General features: G+C 51.3%; 1 protein-coding gene across 2 annotated transcripts in view; it reads right to left on the reverse strand.

Moving 5' to 3' along the window:
• Positions 1–20330, reverse strand: part of Arrb1 (arrestin beta 1) — a 73619-nt gene that overhangs the window by 19614 nt on the left and 33675 nt on the right. For both annotated transcript variants that reach the window (XM_052157791.1, XM_052157792.1), the window contains exons 2-4: positions 5305–5335; positions 3350–3410; positions 163–207 (exon numbers count right to left, since the gene is read on the reverse strand). In XM_052157791.1, coding sequence (XP_052013751.1) covers positions 163–207; positions 3350–3410; positions 5305–5335 — 137 coding nt within the window. The remainder of the gene's footprint in view (positions 1–162; positions 208–3349; positions 3411–5304; positions 5336–20330) is intronic.

Here is a 20330-nt window from a genome sequence, read left to right on the forward strand (position 1 = left end):
GGCAAATGCACTGGTTCATTTAAGGAATGATGGAGGCCAGGGATGACACCATGGGATTAGCTGAGGTCCTGCTAAGTGTCAAGGCAGCCTGCTGATGTCACTGGAGAGCAGAGGATGGATGTGGTACATCCGGCATGTGAGAGTCGAAGAGACACAGCTTACCTCTCCTTTCTTTGAGATACTCAGGATCCACCAGGACCACACCATCTGGGGGAGACAACGAACAGAATCCCCCCTGCATGACCTTCTCAACCTGAGCCCCAACCATCCGCTCAAACCAAATCCCAAAGGTAATAAGGCTCACGGTGCATTTGGGTATGACCCTCTGCAGGACGTGCACCTACTGTCAGAGCCACCAACAGCTCTACAGGAAAGCACAGCTACAGTCTCGAATCACAGAACACTGTTTCACAGCACACTGTGTCCTCCACACAGTGGCAAAACCACATAAGGACATTTCTCAGAATTGCCATCATTAAGTGACTAATCTCGCCAACAGGCTAACTATGGTAAATGGCCTTGAGTCATGCTAGGCCAGCTTTGTAATAAACAGACTCTGCAGCAGGCTTAGGATCAGCGAGATTTCCAGAGCTTCCTGAACATGGTGATGGCGAGGAGGGTCTGTGAATCAGGGGCTCTGATCAGTGTCTCTCAGGGCTCATGTGACAACAAATGAGCAGTGTGTGTCAATGTGCACACGGGTAAATTTTGTCACACATAGAAGTGTTTGGACAGTCCCTGGCCCGTGTGACCATGAACATTATGGTTTGAATCTTAAATGTCCTCCAAAGGCTGATGTACTGAAAAGCTGGTCTCCAAAGCAACAGTGTCTGCTCACAGGGCTCTACCCCATCAGGGAATTCATAGCTTAATGGAAGGTAGAGCTGGGAGGTGGCAGGCACCACAGGAGAGGGCCTGAACTTCAGCACGTCTTGAAGGACATATTTGGTTCTCAGTGCCTTCTTCCCTCTCTGCTTCTTCCCTATGCTCCTGGTCATGGCGTTCTGCCTCACTGCAGCACCACAGCACTGAGCAACTGTGAGCTGAAACCTCTACAGCCATCGCCCAAATCAGTGAACATCTTGTCACAGCAATAAAAATGACTCATGCACAGTGGAGACGATGCCTCTCACAAGGGCTGTCCTTGGGAGCAGAGAATCTGGCAAGACACAGAGAATCCATCTCAGCTGAGCACCCCAGGAGGCAGGAGCACTGTCCCAAGGACCATCTCTGTCACCCACCCACACACATACACACGCACCCACTGTAACACATAACCCACCCCTATAACTGACTACTCAGAATATCTTAAGAAATAGACAGTGAGGGCTGGAGAGATGGCTCAATGGTTAAGAGCACTGACTGCTCTTCCAGAGGACCCGAGTTCAAGTCCCAGAAACCACATGGGAGCTCACAACCACCTGTAGTGGGACCCGATGCCCTCTTCTGGTGTGTCTGAAGACAGCTATAGTGTACTCACATACATAAAATAAGTCAATTATTATTTAAGAAAAAACAAAAAGAAAGAAACAGACAGTATCTTAGCCCAGGTTATAGGGATATTCCAGTACACCCTCGGGGTCGCCCATCCCTCCAGCATGCCTTTCCATCTATGATGGGCACCACCTTTGTGTCATGCCCTGCACTGACTGGGCACCTGGAGCTCGGCTGAGGGTGAAAACAATGTCCCAGTGAAGGCACGTGCCCCTTCCAGCAGTGCCTCCTCAGTGGGGCCGAGGGGGTAACTTGGAGCCTGGCCCCACAGAACAAGGTGGCGTTAGATGGCCAAGAGACAAGAAAGCTGGAAGGGAAAGCTCAGCTCAGTGGCCTGAGAGCCATGAACTGTGACGGCCGGGAGGAGAGGCCGCCCAGAGCTGGCGCAAACACTCCATCAGCTGGGCGCTGGGCTGGCACCAGGTCCCTGCCCCAGATGGGATGGTGGACGGAAGGGAAGATAGGACCAGTTCAGAGAGAGGGCAGTGTCATAAACAGAGAGCTTCTTACTGAGGCAAATGAGCAAACCTGGATACTGCACTAAGAACTCACTGGGTCCTCAGGCCCCACAGGGAGCCTGGCACAGAGTAGGACTCTCCAGTGCCAGTGTGTGGGGGAGACCTGGTCCTCTTGGGGGAGACCTGGTCCTCTCCTCTCGGCTGGCCACAGCCTCTGCTGTACTCGGTTATGTTCAACACTGGCCCACAGAGAACTCTCTGGAAACCACTGCCTGAAGCAGTGAGCCCCAGGTAAACTCAGGGCCCAGGGCCTCGGAAAATCCAGTTCTGGATAAGCAAAGGGTGGCACATCAGAAGACCTACAAGCTGTCCCCAGGCAAGACTGGGGAGGTCGTTCTGTTCTAAAGAAGGGGACCGGATCTAAGCCAGCATCTTCAGCTTGTAGCCTTGTCAACCCCGCATGGGATCAGGCCCCCGGGCTTCTGCTCTCGTTCACCAACGTCTTCTCTCTAGGAGGTGAAACCTGGTGCTATGCTCTGGCACAGCAAGGGTCCCTCTTAGCCCGAGGACAGTGCACAAGAGCACGGCATCATCTCTAAGACAATGTCTGAGGCCAGTTTCTTCACCTGGCCTCAGTGTGTATCATTGTGACCCACCCACCTCCTTTTTTTTCATGGCCATCTTTTTAAAAAGTAACAATTGAACATCTCTGGCTTCCATTTGATAACCGGATGACTCTGAACCTCCCCATACGACATGAAAAGAGCCCGTGAGCCCAATGTCTTTCTATAGAAGCAGCTGTTCTGAGCCTGAGCAATTTACTCCCACGGGGTCATTTAGTGCTTTGTCATAACTGTGGTGGTGGTAGGGGAAGTTCTGGTATCCAATGGGCAGGCACCAGGAATACTGGTAAACATCCTGCAGACAGATGCCATCAACTAAGAATAATCCAACCAAGACAACAGTTCCAAGAGATGGAAATCCTGAACCCAGCCAAGCCCTTGGGAGCCAATCTCAGCTGTGACACAGCATCTCCAACAGAGCCTTGTGTAGGCAAGGGCAGCCCCCTATTTCAGAAGTCCTAAGAAAGATTTCCCTAGGAGACAGCAGAGCCAGAGGCTAGAATTTTAACTCACTATCTTTGTGACCTGGAAGGAGCTGCTAAGCCTCTCTGTGCCTCATTCTGTCCGGAAAGCAGGAGTTATCACTGCTGCACAGCAAGCCTTACGTAAGATGTGGCTGCTGCTGTCCATCTCCTAGTCTTGGACAGTCAGAGGCCTCTGTCTTGAATACGAAGGAGCTGTCCAGAAGGCTGCTTCCTGAAGCAGGAAGCCACGCCTACCCATTCTGTGTGTCTGGAGTTGGGGCTCTCCCCTGGCCCACTGACCAGCACTTACCCACGGGGTCCACGAGGTCAATGTGGTCCACGAAGTCCCGCTTTCCCAGGTAGACAGTGAGCTGGGGAGGAGAGGCGCAAGAGCGTTAGTGGCTGCGGAACAGCAGAACACAGGACCCTACCCTGAAGCTAGCGCTGGCAGCTACACACATTCCTAACATTACTGGAACCACAGCAAGTCATGGCCCCTTACCCCAAACCTAATATTAACAATAATAGACCTTTGAAAAGTTTTAAACACCGCTACCTCCCAAACCCCTAGGGAAGAGTTGTTATTCTTCCCATTTTATTTATTTATTTATTTATTTATTTATATTTTTGGTTTTTTTTTTTTTGGATTTGGTTTTTTCGAGACAGGGTTTCTCAGTATAGCCCTGGCTGTACTGAAACTCGCTCTGTAGACCAGGCTGGCCTCGAACTCAGAAATCCACCTGCTTCTGCCTCCCAGAGTGCTGGGATTACAGGCATGTGCCACCACCGCCTGGCTCTTCCCATTTTAGAGACAGACACATTGAGACTTAGGGAGTTCTCCAAGCCAAACACCACTGAGGAGTTGGGGGTAAAGCCACAGAGGCAAAGCAGAACAAAACAGAAAAGTGGGGTGTCCTGGGGAGGACTGGGGGACAGGCAGACAAGCCAAGTGCTCCGTGCAGCGCTGACACTGTCTCTGGGCTCTTTAGCTCTGCCTCCCTCACAGGCAGGGAACCACTTAGGTGAGGGTGGTACAGTCTCTGGGGCACTGAGGATCAGGGAGCTAGCTCCTGACCCAGTCACCAGCCAGAAAGCAAGAGCTGGAGCCGCCGCTGGTCCTCGGCCTTCTCTCAGTCCTGACCCCTGCATTCCGTCCTGTTTCTCAAGGGTGACCACGTCAGCCCCTTTGACACTGGGCAGCCTCCAGCTGGGACTGTTCACAGCAGTCCTCAGCCACACCGAAATGCAAATCTAACAGCTGGGCCTTTCGGAAAACCTTTTAGCCATTCCTCTGTGCCTGGGGGGTAAGGATGACAAATGGATTTCATTCTAAGTACCAAATCTAATTGACTGGTCTGAGATGCCTGGGGCCCTGGATTGCCAAGGAATCCGAGATAGGCTGGATCTCGGCTCAGCAGCAAAGGTTAAAAGATGATTAGTGATGTCTGCTATGGACACCAAATGGAGACAAGGAAGTCCACGTGGCAACCCAGTCAGTGTACGCTGCTGAGCCCAGCACAGGACTCCTGCCATGGGCCCTGTGTCTTCCTCAGCTCTGCTCTTTCTGCACACTTGGACACCAACTGGCCTGGGATGTCCCACACTTCCTTGAATTTTATGCTCCACCCTAAAGCTCCCCATTTTACCTCGATTTGCCTAGAACTGTGTCACCTGCAGAGGAAGCCATGGCTGACACACACTCCCAGGCAGGGTCTTACATTCCCTGGGCATCCCAAGAGCTCACACTTGGCACTTGGTGTGGGATGATCGATTTCTGCGCTGTGAGCACTGTCCCTCCCTTATCTCAGTACACTCCCGACCCCCAGAAGGCCCAGCCCAGCCCTGGCATAGTGACTTGAGTACTTCGTATTTCCTGAATGGAAAGTAAAACAGGGCACAGCCTGTGAAATGGAGCCTCTGAAAGGAAAGAAGCCCAGGCCCTGAGAGCCCCTGGAGAAAAAGGAACGAGGTGTCACCATGACATCTCGACACCAGGGGACTCAGTGTCGTCCCTGAGGCCAGCTCGCCCCTGTTTCTCACACTCACACTGATGTCCAATCCATCTCTCCCCAGCTGGGGCTCCCGGAAGCCCACACAGCAAGTTTCCAGCTCCCCTCCTGCCTCCCGTTAGGATGGAGGGCTCCTGAGGACAGAGCTGTGTCAGTCAACCCCAGACAGCTAGCGGTGTCTGGGGAGGCTGTTTCCTGTCCACAGAGGAGCCCAGAGCGTGGGGATGTGAGGAGTCCGCACACAGCACAGACTCACCTTTCCGTTGGGACTTGCCTTCTTGAACACTCTATAGAGAAAAAGAGAGATGAAGGTTAATGGATTCAGTCCAGCCAATCTCCTGCCTTGACTTCGGGCACCCAGGGTGACTGCCAGCTGCCCGAAGGTCTCCTTCAGTCCTTCAGCGCAAGCTGAGGGAGTCTCACAAGTCCACCCGACCCACACACAGGAAAACCCCTGAGTGCCTCGCCTCTTCCCGTGTAACCTCCTGCCACCCTTCCCTCCTCGGCTGCCTCCCGGCTCTTCAGCCCCTCTGTTCCTTGCTGTTTCTTATTCCACCAGGCGACGCCTGCACGAGGCCTTTGCTCTCCAAGTTTTCTTACCCTACACTCTCCTACCCTGGATTTTCTTCCCAAATAACCTCTGCCTTCAACCCCCGAGACCCCAAGTCCTTCTCCTGATTCCTTCTTATTTTCTTCCAACCCCCCCTCACCTGCCACAATCTCTACCTCATGCCTCCTCTGTCTGCTCTGCCACCATGCCTACGACACAGAGTGATCTCTCCCTCCTGTCCATACCCAAGGGTGCACACCTCACTGCTGCAGGACAAATAGGTGTTAAGTGATAACAGGTGGCAAGCACTCAGTAAATATCCGGATAAGGACACTGCACAAGAGAGCTGGGGGAGACGCCGTGCTCACACAGTAGGGAGAGCGAGCGCTGGCTGGGAGGTCAGTCAGAGGGTAGTGGAGTCTCTGGATCTTGAAGAGTGCCATTTGCCTTCCACAACAACCCTTTTGCTCTACCAGAGCTGTATCTGGGTGCCTGAAACCCCCTCGCCGTCACCCAGCCCATCCAGCCATTTCTAGGAGGAGGCAGAAGAAACATGGAAGATAGAGGGCAGAGGATGAGGAAATGTATGGAAAAGAGGAGGGTAGGCGGGAGAGAGGAGAGGGAGAGACAGGTAAAAAAAAAAAAAAAGATGAACAAGAGACAGAGGAAAGAGAACAAGGAAGCAAAAGGATGGGGCAGACCTGGAAGACACGGCTCCACCAGAGCAGCAGGGCAGCCCAGCCCTTCCCAGTGCTCATCTGCAGGCATCTAGGCCTGAGACTCTATGGGATCTCCACAGCCTCGGGCCTGCCTCACCCTCCCTCCTGGGGCCCAGGGAATAAGATGGGTCTGTGCTTTGCCTGCAAGGGAGAGCTTGGCCCTGCATTCCCTCAAGCTCTCCCCTAGGGGCCCTGGCGCCTCGTCTCCTCATTAATATTTATTAGAGTTGGGAGTATGGAGACACCACAATTGGCTGGGGTGTGGTAACTGTTAAGGTAAGGGGGGGGGGGGGACATGCAGACCACCTAGTCTGAGCAGCAGCTCCCAGCAGGAGCTCCGTGCTTCTCCTGTGGAGCTGAGCTTCTCCGAGCTTTGCTCACCTCCAGGCCTGGGCAGCCCAGGCTCTGAGAGACAGGGAAAGTCACTCCAGTGACTGCTGGAGAGGAAACGGCACACCTAGGGCCAGGGGAACAATATTCACCAAGCAGGGAAGAGAGGGACAGAAGAGGGGGAGGGGAAGCTTTAATGAGCAGCTAATCACTTCGCATAGTAGAAGAGGTATTTTCTAACTCCCACTGCAGAGGGGAGCTCTTCACTGGGGGCTCCTTGGGACACATTAACCTGCCCAGGAGCATGGCACCCAAGGGGCTAGGTCAGAATCCAGACCTGCTTTTGACCAGGCCTCCCTCCCCGGCTGGTCCCTTAATCCAGCCCACTGTTTCCTAAAACCGGAAAAGGCAGGAAGAACAGACAAGAGGGGAGGGGAAGAGGACTAAAGGAAAGGTGGCTGGGGTGAGGGGCGGGGTGCAGGAAGTCCAGCCATCAGTGGGGAATGTCCTGCTCCCACCTTAGTCAGCACCCGGGGCCACCTCCTTCAGGAAGCCAGGACTCTCGTGGCTTCCTCAAACAACAACAGCAGCTGCCTCGCTCCCTGAGTGTTTGTTATCGCCCGCTCATTCCTGTGAGTACGCTTCCCAGGACAATGCTGATCCTGGACAATCCCATTTCAAAGATGAAGACACTGAGGCTCGAAGAGGTCACCCTAGTCTGTCTCCATAGTGACGAGGCTCAGCCGGACCACCACATCAGCCAAGCACCACCACTCAAAACTCCACCCACTTTTTGCCCCTAATACAGTCGGGGGAAAAATACTCCTCGGCATATTTCAGTCAAGACTCCACCTTTGCAACACAGCACAGACCTCTTCTTGTGGGAGGCTCCAATTTAACCTAAACCCAAGATCCCAGCCAGCCTCGCAGGTATGAGCAGCTGCATCTGGTTCACCCCCAGTCTTGCCCGTGCCCCACAACCTGAGCCTCAGTCACAGCTGGGTCCCCCAAAAGAGAGAGACCAGCAGTGCCCCTTTTGGTTAGGGTTCAAGACAGCTAAAGACAAAGAGGGAGGGTCATAATAAGAAGGCCAAAATCTCACGGGAAGGATGAGCAGGCAGGATGAGCTGGAGCGGGATATGGGGACGCCATTGGAGCCTCAAGCCGTAGCTCCCTGTCTCCACCGCTCCTTCTGGGGCTGCAGGTCCTCCTGGCTGCGAGGCTGTCTGTGCGGCTGCTCCATTGTCTCTGTGGACCAGCTCGCTCCGCTTACTCAGGGATTTTTCTGTTTCTCCATCCTTTGGGCTCGCATGTGACTCACACTCCAACCCTGTTTCTACCCTGCCTCTCTCTCAGCTTCCCGCTGCTAACTGACTGAATGGCCTAATTCCAAATTCCCAGGAGAGGAATCCGATTGGTCAGCTTTGATTAGGTATCCCACCCCCTGGTCCAATCACCTAATACCAGGATGTAACCTGTGGTCCCTGAAGCTCATGCAAAAGAGGCTCTGGAGATCCTTACTGTCCAAGCCAGAGGTTGCACCTCACCGGTTATTTAGGAAGTCTCTTTAAGATATCAGGGCACGGGGAGATGCTTGGGTGGATGAACTTCCTGCTTCACAAGCATGAGGACTCCAGTCTGGACCCTCAGATCCCACATAAAAGATGGATCTGGCAGAGTACACTGTAACCCCAGCGCTGGAGAGGCATCCTGGGGGATTCTCTGGCCACACATCCAGCCTACACAAAGAGCTCTGGGTTCATAGAAGGCTCCAAGTTGAGCAGAAGACCCTGTTTCAAAAAACTAAGGTGAGGGATGAAAAGAAAGGCACCCACAGTTGACTTCCGGCCTCCACACTCAAACACCCACATATGTGTGCACAAACACACATACACTGCACACATGCATACAGGTTTTGGTTTGGTTTTGGTTTTGGGGTTTTTTGAGAGGGTTGTTTTGTTTTGTTTTGTTTTGTTTTGTTTTGTTGAGAGGCAAGGTCTTATATATAGTCCTGTCTGGGCTGGAACTCACAGTGGAGACCAGGCAAACATTCAAACTCACAATGGTTCTCCTGCCTCTGCTAGGATTAAAGGCATATGCCCCTCCCTATGCCTGACTATTTTGGGAACTGTTGGTTTAGTTTATTTTTCAAGACAGGGTCTTACATGTAGCTCTAGTTGTCCTGAAACCCACTATGTAGACCAAGCTAGCCTTGAACTCACAGAGGTTGGCCTGCCTCTGTCTCCCAGCACTGTAATTAAAGGCATGCACCACCACACCCAGCTTGCTTTATTTATTTATGTATTTATGTATTTATTTTTGGATTTTAAAGAAATGGAATGGACCAAATCATAGAAAAATGCTGCAGGCAACAAAGATGTAATAGATAAGTCTTATGGGCACCAGTGTTGCTCCCCTGAGGCTGGATTTGTGGGAATACTGAGCAGCTCCAGTCCCATAGAGTTAAGTACCCGGGACTTGTTCTGATAAATGAGATGGGAGTACAAATGCCACATGCCACGTGTCACACGCACAGAGGAAGCTGCACACAGGTCCCCAAGCCCTTCATACTCATCCTCTGTGGCTGCTCTTACAAAGTTCCACAGAGTCAATGGCTTCAGACAACACAAATTCATGTATAGTTCTATGCTCCAGAAGTCCAAGGCGGGCCCCCTTGGGCTAAAATCAAGGCCTTGGGAACCCTTGGCTCCTCCTGGAGGTTCTAGGAGCAAATCTGCTTCCTACCTTCTCTGGCTTCCAGAAGGTTCCTTCCCTGTCTCACAGACTCCTGCCTCTACCTTCAAAGCCAGCAAGAGAAGGCAGACTTCTCACTATACCGCCCCACTCAGATCCGCTCACTCTCCTTATAAAGGTGACACTGGGCCCATCTACATAACCCAGAATGATCTCTCTACTTTAAGCAGATTAGAAGCTTGAAGCCCACCCATGATTCACAGGCTCCAAGGGTTAGGGCACCCTGGGGAAGCACTGCTTTGCCTACCGCTCTGTCTTGCTTCTGTCGCTAAACTCAGAAGTGATCTAGATTTTCTGCCACATGATAGCACAGACAGAGAGCCTTGGATCTTGTCAGATACACAATTTTAAAATTCAGAATCCTGTGGCATGTGTTCCAGCAGCAGACCAGCTGGAACCTAACACGGGGAATGCCTGCGTTAAGCAAATCCTAAGACTCACACGGGGAATTCGAGGGAACGGAATTGCCAAAACAACCTTGAAAAGAATAGGACAGAATTGGAAGGCTTGGACTGCCCAATTTCAACACTTACTGCAAAGATACAGTGATTAAGAGGGCTGGAGAGATGGCTCAATGGTTAAGAGCACATACTGCTCTTCCAGAGGTCCTGCGTTCAAACCCCAGCACCTACACCGTGCGACTCACAGTTGCCTATAACTCCAGCTCCAGGACTCTCTGACATGTCTAGCCTCTTCAAGTACCTGTGCACACATGCACAGACAAACACACAATTAAAAACAATAGACCTTTTTAAAGATAGAGTGATTATGGTTATACGGCACTGAAATGTAGACATACAGATCAATAGAAGATCATTAACAGTACAGAAACAAACCCATGTATTTGTGACAATTTATATTTACTTATATTCAAATCATGGCATTATATTTATGCCTTTTTTTTGACAAGAGCTAAGACAGGATAATGAAGAAAAATAACAATTTTCCTCCCTCCCTTCCTTCTTCTCTCTCTCCCTCCCTTCCTCCTTCCTTCTTCTCTCTCTCCCTCCTTCCCTCCCTTCCTTCTTCCCTCTCTCCCTTTCTTCCTCCTTCCTTCTTCCTTCTCTCCCTCTCTCCCTTCCTTCCTCTCTTCCTTCTTCCCTCTCTCCCTTTCTTCCTCCTTCCTTCTTCCTTCTCTCCCTCTCTCCCTTCCTTCCTCTCTTCCTTCTTCCCTCTCTCCCTCTCTCCCTTCCTTCCTCTCTTCCTTCCTTCCTTCCTTCCTTCCTTCCTTCCTTCCTTCCTTCCTTCCTTCCTGTGTTCCTCAAGATGGCCCCAAACTGCAGGTCCTCATACCCCAGCCTCTCAAGTGCTCGCATTGTAGGTGTGAGCCAACACACCTGCTAAAATATTCTTTTCAAAAAATGACAGAGGGACTAGATATTTACATGTAAAGGAATGAGGTTAGACCTCTATATCACACCATACACAAAAGAGACCCAAAATGAACCAAGGACCCAAGCATAAAAGCTACTGCCATGAAACTATTAAAGAAACTATAAGTGTGTAAATTTTCATGACCTTGAGCTAGGCAATGATTTTTTGTTACTGTTGTTTAGTTGGTTTTTGTTTGTTTGTTTGTTTGTTTGTTTACTGAGACAGGGTTTCTCTGTGTAGCTGGCTGTCCTGGAATTCACTCTGGAATACACCAGGCTGCCCTCAAACTCAGAGATCCACCTGCCTCTGCCTCCTGAATGTTGGGATTAAAGGTGTGTGCCACTGCCATCCAGCAGGCAAGAATTTCTTAAATCTGGCACCAAACATACAAGCAATTAAAGGAAAGAAAAATGAAATAAATACCTGTGCTAAAAGAGTTACTATCAAGAAAAGGAAACAGGTGAAGAGGTGGTTCAGTGGTTAGGAACACTTGCTGATCTTGCACAAGACCCGAGTTTGGCTCCAACACACCCAGTTTGGCAGCTTGCAGTTATCTATAACTTCAACCACGGGGAATCTAATACCCATTTCCGGCCTTCAGGAGCACATGTGTGTGCATGCATACACCCACACATTCCAGTCAATCAGAAGTCAGTCAACCAACCAACACTAATCTCATACCCACAAATATGGCTCTAATAATGAAGGACAATATAACTTCGGGGACAAGAGCCTGGAGAAAGAGAAACCCTAGTGCTGCTGGGAAGAATGCAGCAGACAGATACAATGGGATACTATTCAGACACAAAATGGGAAGAAATACTGATCTATGCTACAACATAATGAGGCCTGAAAGCAATTATGCCCAGTTGATGAAGAAGCCGCATACTGTGTGATTCCAGACCAAGCCAATTTACAGAGGTAGAAAGTAGGCTCGTAGGTGCTGGGTACTGGGTGCGAGGTGCCCAGAGCTAAGGTTTAGAGAGGAAGGGAGACTGGTGCCCATGGACTCAGAGTTTCTTTAGGAAGTAACAACAACATTCTGGACTTAGTCAGCAGCAACAGTGACACAACCCTATGGATACGCTAAAAACCACAGACTTGTACACCAGGATGTGAATATCACAGTAAAAAATTCTATTTTAAAACAGAAAGAAAAGAGATTGAAAGGAAATGTGGCCGAATAATAATAATAGGGGATCTGAGGAAACCTCACTTCTTTCTCCCTCAGATTCTCCTGCATGGTATGCCAAGCATAAATGAGTTCAGCCTCAGGCCTGACAGACAGAACCATCTGGAAACAAATGGTAAGAGAAGTCAAGGCTAGTCAGGGTTCCTTTGTGAGGAGCCCTGGGATGTGTGTTTACATGTCACGTCTGTGCAGGCGCACATGGGGAGATTCTCCTACACTGTGTGAGTGTGTGCGTAGAGACCAGAGGAGGCGGTTGGGGTCCATCCTCAGGCACCACTCCACCTTTATCTGGGAGGGGGCAGGGTCTCTCCCTATTACAGTACCTGTAAGTCATCAAGCAGGCTGGGCTGGCCAGCAAGCCTCAGATATCTCCTCCTTCTTCCCGCCCTCCCACCCCCAAATCCCCAGGGAATGGAAACGACAGATCCACACCACCACCCCTGGACTCGTTTCATATGTGCCCTGTGAAATCAAGTCAGGCCTCCACACTTGCAGAGCAAGCACGCCACTGAGTCACTGCCTCCGCATACTGACTACTGACGCATCACAGTCTCTGTAGGGGGTAACCCTGCTCTACACTTCAGTGATTCCTCAGAGCCCTCCCAGGCTACAATGTTGCCATTGCAGCTGCGGTCTCCAGAAAACCTTCCCTGACTCCCAGCTCGGCATCGCCAGCTCTGCATCAACATGTCCCCACTCACTGCAATGGAACAGTCTGGTGACTGGACTTTTGTAACAGAAATAAAAGTTGGGCTCCTATGGGTACTATTGCCAAGGGGGCCCTGGGGCACAGTGTGCTGCCTGGGGCAGAGACATGTTCAGGGAATCAATAAAAATGTCGGATGGATAAGGCAGGCATAGGATGCCGGTGGTACTGCCACTGGGCACTGGGGAATAGATTCTAGCTGTACTCTGCCTGACTGCTGGGGCCAATAGGCATTGAACTTAGAAAATGCTTCGCGGGACAGGTCCCAGCCACTAGGGTGTAGGGTGATCAATTACAACATGCCTCTGACCAGCTCTAACCAAGACTGCCTCATCTATCGCCTGTTCACTCAGCCAAGCCACCCACACACCCAGTACATGGTCCCCGCCAATGAGAGACCTGCTGAGAGCAATGGCCACCATCCACTCTGCTTCCCTGTGTGCCCAGGCTGTGCTGAGTAAGTCATACACGTTGTTTCAACTTCAAGAGAGACTCCGGACTCAGAGACTCCAGAGACATGCCCAAAGCCTCCACTAGACAGTATTAGAAATGTGCACATCCATCCAGGGAAGTCACTGACACAGAACAGATCTTACTCCATATCCGAAACCCCTCCTGAAAGATGTGTAGTCAACACTGGTCCACTATAGGAGCCAGGAAAGCAATAGAAACAACTTGTTCCTTAGTGAGTACTGAAAACAATTTCTACTGATCCAGTGAATGTGGAAAACTCGTCAGCTAGACATCCTCCAGCTGATATTAAAACCTACTCTACAACAGAGCCCAGATAGTACATATAAACACCAACTCCCATGTTCCACCAACTGTAAGGAGTAGCACTGTATTTCTACATACATGAGAGGAATCTAAAACAGAGACAAAACAATTTCCCACAAGCCACACAATAAGAAATGGCAGTGCTAGGAGTGGAGAGATGGCCCCGCAGTTAAGATGGCTGGCCGCTCTTCTAGGGGACCTGGGATCAATTCCTAGCACCCATAGGATAGCTCACAGTGATCTCCAGGTTCAGAGGGTGTGATGCCTCTTCTAGTCTCCTTGGGTATCAGCCACTCACATGGTTCACAGACAAACATGCAGGCAAAATATGCATACACATAAAATACAACTTTTTTAAAGAATAGAAACTGGAAAACTAGCTAATGATGTTTAGACATTTCGGGGCAGATCCTCAGGTAGAGAGAACAATCTTGATCAAATTTCTGATTCTCCTGCCTCTGCCTCCCAAGTTTTAGGATGTCAGACATGTGGCATCAGAAGTCCTGAGACCATGATTTTAACTGTTCCCGGCACTGGAAGATTACATTGCTGTCTCATTGGTGTCTCATCAGGGAAAAGGCTTCAGGAGGGAGATGGTAATGTGTGTGCGGAGGGGGAGAAGCCAGGGGCCAGTTTCCAGACACAAGGGTGAAGGGGAGTGAGGTCCCTAGACTTTTGAAAGATTCAGAGTAGCGGGGTGCAGCTGGAGTGTGTCCGTAGCACCTGGGAAGACCCCAGAAGGGCAGGCTGAGTTAGAGGACAGTCCATCCTTCCTGGAGAGCCACGGATCATCTCTATGTACAACTGAGTCACAGTGGGTAGAAGGCTGTGAGGGGCCTTGAGTGACACTCGGAACACATCCAGAAGGCAGTGAAGAGTCACAAGCCACGGGCAGGGAGAGAGTGGGAGAGAGTGGGAGGAGGGTGGATGACAGCTGACTTCTAGACACAGAAACACCCTTGAACTCATAGCTTCCCCCCCCCCGCCCCATCCCACCCCGCCCAACCCTACCCCTACATCTTTTCCCCTCCTCTCCCCAGCCCACCCCCCTGCCCCTGCCCCAGTGGCAGTGCTGGCTCAGATGGGTGGGGTAGGGACCATACAAGGGGGCAATACTTCTCAGCTGCAGCCTCCCTACATTCTGACCCACTTTCCTGGGTGTGAGCACAGCCATCAGGGAGCAGGGAGGCGTGAGGAGCAGGTGGCGGGCGGCAGGCAGCAGAGACTCTGAGGACCTTACCATATTCTCCCTGGGCGGAGTTGTTTGTGCTGGGCTTGTCTGCCTGTCTGCTGAGAGGAAGAAGCAGAATGGAATGCTTCACGTGCCCAGCCCACCTGCTTCTCAGGTCAGCCCAGGAGGGGAGACAGGAAATGTCACCTCACCTCACAGACCTCCCCACCGTTGGGGCGTGGGGGGCTGAGAGGTCACAGTACTGCCCTGGCTGAGAAACCAAAGGCTGGGGGAAGCTGGCTACTTGCACCAGAGCCAGAAGACTGGCTCAGGCTTGCCACTGTATGTCAGTCAGCCTGGAACGAGCACCCTGGGCTTCTGCCACCCTGGTTCCAGTCGTGGGCCTTCTTAAAACTTCCCCTGGGGCCTGACACAGTCCCTGGGCACAGAGTGGGTCCAGCAGGCCTGAGGGCTGGGGGCCGTGGATTCCTGGGATCCTGTAAGATTTCCCTGAAATTATTCAGGCAGACGAGCCTCCAGCCTTTCCTCACACTCAGCCATAATCCAGACAGGTGAAGGTTTATGGGGTAGAACAACCAGGGGCAGACTCTGTCCCCGGGCCAAAGAGGAGCTCAGCCGATCTTCTGGGAATCTCTGTCATTAGAGAATGAAAAACCAAAGACTAAAGCAAATGTTACTAAGCTGGCTGGCATCTGAACAGCCGAGCCCACAGATAGCCCCGAGCCTGCCCAGCTTTCCTGAAGGTTAGGTAGAGGCAGAAAGGAAAGGCGACAGAAGAGAGCATCTGGAAGTTCAGGCCTCACCTGACTCCAGTGTTTTCCACACTGAGGTCCCTTCCTCTATCTAGAGTCCAGAGGCCCATCCACCCCACGTAACCCTGGGAATAACATGGAGTCTTGACACTTATTAGAGTTCAGCAAGGGAGTGGGCCTTGCAGGCGGTGTACTTCCTATGGCTGGCACCTCACCCTGCTCGCACCAGCACCCTCAGATGAGAAAGTAAGCGCCCCACCAGGGCAGAGACTGTTAGAGAGACTCCTGTGCCAGCAGACCACTGAAACACTAGGCGCGCTTCAGAGAGCAAGCCCCGGGTGCAATGTGGGGTGTTACCCTAAGTGAAAAAGACCCCTCGCTACGCCAGTGCAGGAAGGTACCAAAAAACAGCAGCATGCAAGGACTAGAACATCGTCATATGAACAAATTCCAACACATACACACAGACTCCACTATGTACCTAACACCTGCTTGCAAACACTATATATGTGTGTGTGCATACATATATACATACATATACATACCACAGATACACCTACACACCTGCCTACAGACACTATATGCAACACACACACACACACACACACACACACGTGTGCACATGTGCACACACACACCACAGCACAGATAGAAGCGAATACTAAACATTCTGTGCACAAACACGTGCATTCCGTGCTCTCCCATATCACCCTTTGAGATGAGCACCACGCCATCCACACAACATGAAAGCACACATACACTCCACAGTGGCCCTCACCCTGCCAAGGAGTGACTGTAACAGTGGCAGAGCCAAAAACAGGACAGTCCTCTTGATGTCCCTTCCCCTCTGGATGTCCCTCTCCTCATCCTTCACGGTCCACCCATCCCCTTTCCCCACACCAGCTTCCCCGTGAAAAAGTCTCATCCCTCCTTCAGGAAGCCTCAGCCTCAGCTGTTCCCTCTCAGTGTCCCTGGAGGCACTGGCTGGGCCATTGGTCAGTGCTGCCTCATGCCCAGCTATGAGGAACTCTGCAGCTGAATTGACCTCTGCCCTTCCTAGAACCCACAGCAATCAGCAGCCTGCAGAATTCTATCAGCTGGGGCACCTCAGCTACCAAGACTCAGCTAATCCCAAGTCTTTCTCTCCAACCGGACCCTCCCACACATGCCTGCGATCCTCGATCCTGCGGTCACTTCTACTAGTGCTCCGACAAGTCCCAAACAACTCCTCTCCTGATGCTCTTCTCCATGCACTCTGCCCTGCCCAGTGCAGCCCGGAAGTGGCACAGAGGACACGCTCTTTGCACCTCTCAGGGATCAAGGAATAGCTGATGCAGATCCACAGAGGAAAGCAGCTGCTTCCTGGCCAGGCAGGAGAGAAGTCTTACCCCATTTTGCAGTCACAGCCTCAGCGGTGCCACAGTGCAAGCCCAGGAAAGAGCAGAGTAGAGGCTGGGCCCCTCAGCACGACCCTGAGCCGGGGGGCTGAAGGCAGCAGCAGCCAGGCCAGCCCTGCAGATGGCTCTCCCCAGCCCCAAATGAGGGTCAGTTACAAAGAAGAGGAAAAGGCGTTCCTGATATGCGTCCTGTTTCCTCTCCTCCTCTGGGCTTCTTGGGCTCTAGAAGCGGATGTCTCCAGGCTGGCAACACTTGACCTGCTCGCAGGCAGCCAGTGGTGAGGGTCTCTCTGAGCCTTCCCCCACCTCAGTAGCACGGGCAACACAGAGATGCAGAGACCCTTCCTCAGTGCAGGGAGCTTTTGCATTTTAATCCTTTGAGAGCGAAGTCACAGGCAGCACCTGACTACCATAAAGGCACCTCCGCCGGGAAGCCTTCCACCTCACTCTCTCTTGCTGCAGGAATCCCTCTACAGTCCCCTGTCTTCGATTCTGTACCCATCTGCCCAACTCAGCCTTTACCTGCTATTCAGGTGAGCTGGACTCTCAGGCAAGGTGGAGATGCCAAAGTCAGAGTTCATCTAATAAATGGGGTTCTCTGGGTACAAGGACAAAGTGTGCCTGCTTGATCTTATGGGAGTCCTTCCTGAGGAAGAAGGTCAGGCTCAAGCCAGCATCTCCCTGAGGGGAGTGGCCATGACTCCTCTATCAGATTGGATGCTCCTAAAAGACAAAGACCATGCTTCCATCCTCAGACAAGAGGACTATGGTACTTGTGGGTAATAGCCCCGAGTTCCAAGAACAGGGGCTGAATTCTCCCATCACACCAGAATTCCTCTCTGGACAGACAGGATGTGCCTCCTCCTCCTCCTCCTCCATCAGATCAGGAGCTCTGAGAGGACATAGTTTCCACACATAGTCCCCACAGCAGTTCCAGAACAGACAAGTTCAGACTAAGACACAGAGGTAGACTCCCTTCTAGGAAAGATGTGGAAGGAATCTTGCCCAGGATCCCATGCCAACTTCTAACCCACTCCTCAACTGAAATGAAACTGTCATGTTGTACTTAACATAGTCAAGTGTCTGGGCAGAAGCTATCAATTGTCAATCAGGACCATCAACTTCTGAGGGGATGGTGGCAATGGTGTCCCTGAAAAAAGGGGTGCCTAAGCCAGGCGGTGGTGGCGCATGTCTTTAATCCCAGCACTTGGGAGGCAGAGGCAGGCAGATTTCTGAGTTGGAGGCCAGTCTGGTCTACAGAGTGAGTTCTAGGACAGCCAGGGCAACACAGAGAAACCCTGTCTCGGAAAACCAAAAGAGAAAAAAAGAAAAAGAAAAAGAAAAAGAAAAAAGAAAAAGGGGGCACCAATCAGGCCATGCACCCAGTTCTGGTCTTGGCGCCATGGTATGTCAGGTCCCTGTGGAAATGCCTCCGTGGCCAGGAAAACCTCTTCCCCATCTCCAAATGATGCTGGCACCCACTCCTGGCCACAGTGACATGGAGCACTGGGAAGAGTGCACAGTGGGGTCCATCCTAGGTTCCTCTTTGAAGGCAACACTGGCCTTCCCTGAGTGATGCCCCTGCCTCTGATCCAAGCAGCCTTCATGCTCTCTTCCCTACCCCCACCAGTTCACTACTAACCAAGCAGCCCAGAGGCGGCAGGGCTGAATGTCAGCTGAGCGCATGCGCAGCCGGGTGGCCGGACTCTGCTGATGATCTGAGTCTTTTCTTGCTCAGAAATTATTACAAAACAGATGCCTCGCCATTTACTACAAGTCGGCAGTATTCTAAATACCACATTAGCTCATCAACTACGCACGGAGAAGCCCGCACCTGTTATTACGCCCTTCCTCCAAACACCACTTGATATTCTTACAGTCTCCAACTGGAAACGAACACATGGGTTGAACAGTTCACCTCAAGTAATGGAGTAAGTAAATGAACAATGTACGCAGTTTGAAGCAAATTCAAAAGTCAAAGGGGGCCCTGGGAAATGGCTCAGAGGGCAACGGTGGTTGTTGCCAAGGCTGGATCCCACCTGGGTGAAAGAAAAACCTGACTTCCCCAAGTTATCCTCTGACCTCCATATGCAACTCAGTCTCTCTCTCTCTCTCTCTCTCTCTCTCTCTCTCTCTCTCTCTCTCTCTCCCTTTCTCTCTCCCTGTGTGTGTGTGCATGTGTGTGTGTATGTCTGTGTCTTTGTCTGTCTCTCCATTTCTGTCTGTCTCTGTCTCTGTCTCTCTCTCTCTCTCTCTCTCTCTCTCACACACACACACACACACACACACACACACACACACACACAAATAAATGTGAAAGCTGAAAGGTGCCGGAGATGCAGCTCAGCAGCAGAGCACTTGCCTAGCACGTGACTCCCGGTACCTCGAGCCCAAACTAAAGCCTAATTCAGTGATTGTAAATAGTAAGAGAACTGAATACTTCTAAAAGACACAATTCACCCCATTTCTGTTCCGAGCTATACACATCCTCCTGTACACAGGATGCACAGCTCAGGGCGTGAGGGGGTCTCCAAAAGAAAGCACGAAAATGCAGAACACAACACTTCCCGCGTGTCTTCAGGCACGGGTACCCTTCTCTTCAAAGTTTTTGGTTTTTTAGCTAGGGTCTCATGAGACCCAGGCTGGCCTCAAACTCATTATGTAGCCCAGGATAACCTTGAACTTCTCATCTGTCTGCCTCTGTCTGTCAAGCGCTTACAGGGTGGGTCACCACATCCAGTTTATGTGATGCTGGGGGCCAAACTCCGAGCTTTGCACATGCTCAGCCAGCAGTCTAACAACTGAGCCGCATCCCTGCGTTCTCACTACTCACTTACATACTTCTTATTAACACGGTCTACTTATGTAGCCCATGCTGGACTTGAACTCAAGATCTTCCTGTCTCTGCCTTCTGAGCACTAGGGTTACAGGCTTGAGTTACCACACCCAGGTCTTTAGAAACTTTGAGTAATTTTATTAGAATTTAGAGAACAAAACCCTCATGATAATTACTTTAAGAGTTTCTTGTAATTAATGAGTCAGGTGTTGAATACTTCAAATGGTTTTCAGGTCTCACGTTTTGGGCAACTCTGAGGAAAAGACATTATTCTCACTTTTTTATAGAAGGAGAAGCTGAAGTCAGAGAAAGAAAGAAAAAGCCACCACAGCCTCTGGAAGGCAGGTCCAGCCTGCCAGACTCCAGGCTCTGCCCCTCCCCTTGCTGGCTATACTGTTCACTGAACTCTCAGGAGGCCAGGGAGACCAGAGGACCTGGAGAGGACTGCTTGCCCCTCTGTAGGGAGCACTGGCTTGAGGGCCTGGAAGGGGAGCACCTGCACACACTTTCCTGTAGGCATGATCCCTTTGCCTGGTGACCTCCATCCAGGGAAGCGTCTCTCGTCTTATTTGTTTGATTCTTTGTTGACCACAGTTTCCTTAGGTAGCCCAGGCTGGACTTGAACGCAAGATCCTCCTGTCTCACGATGAACACAGGCAACACCATTGTGAAGGAGCAAAGGGCACAGGCGGGATGTCTAACA

Source organism: Apodemus sylvaticus, chromosome 1 (genome assembly GCF_947179515.1).
Source record: "Apodemus sylvaticus chromosome 1, mApoSyl1.1, whole genome shotgun sequence".
Classification (NCBI taxonomy): Eukaryota; Metazoa; Chordata; class Mammalia; order Rodentia; family Muridae; genus Apodemus; species Apodemus sylvaticus.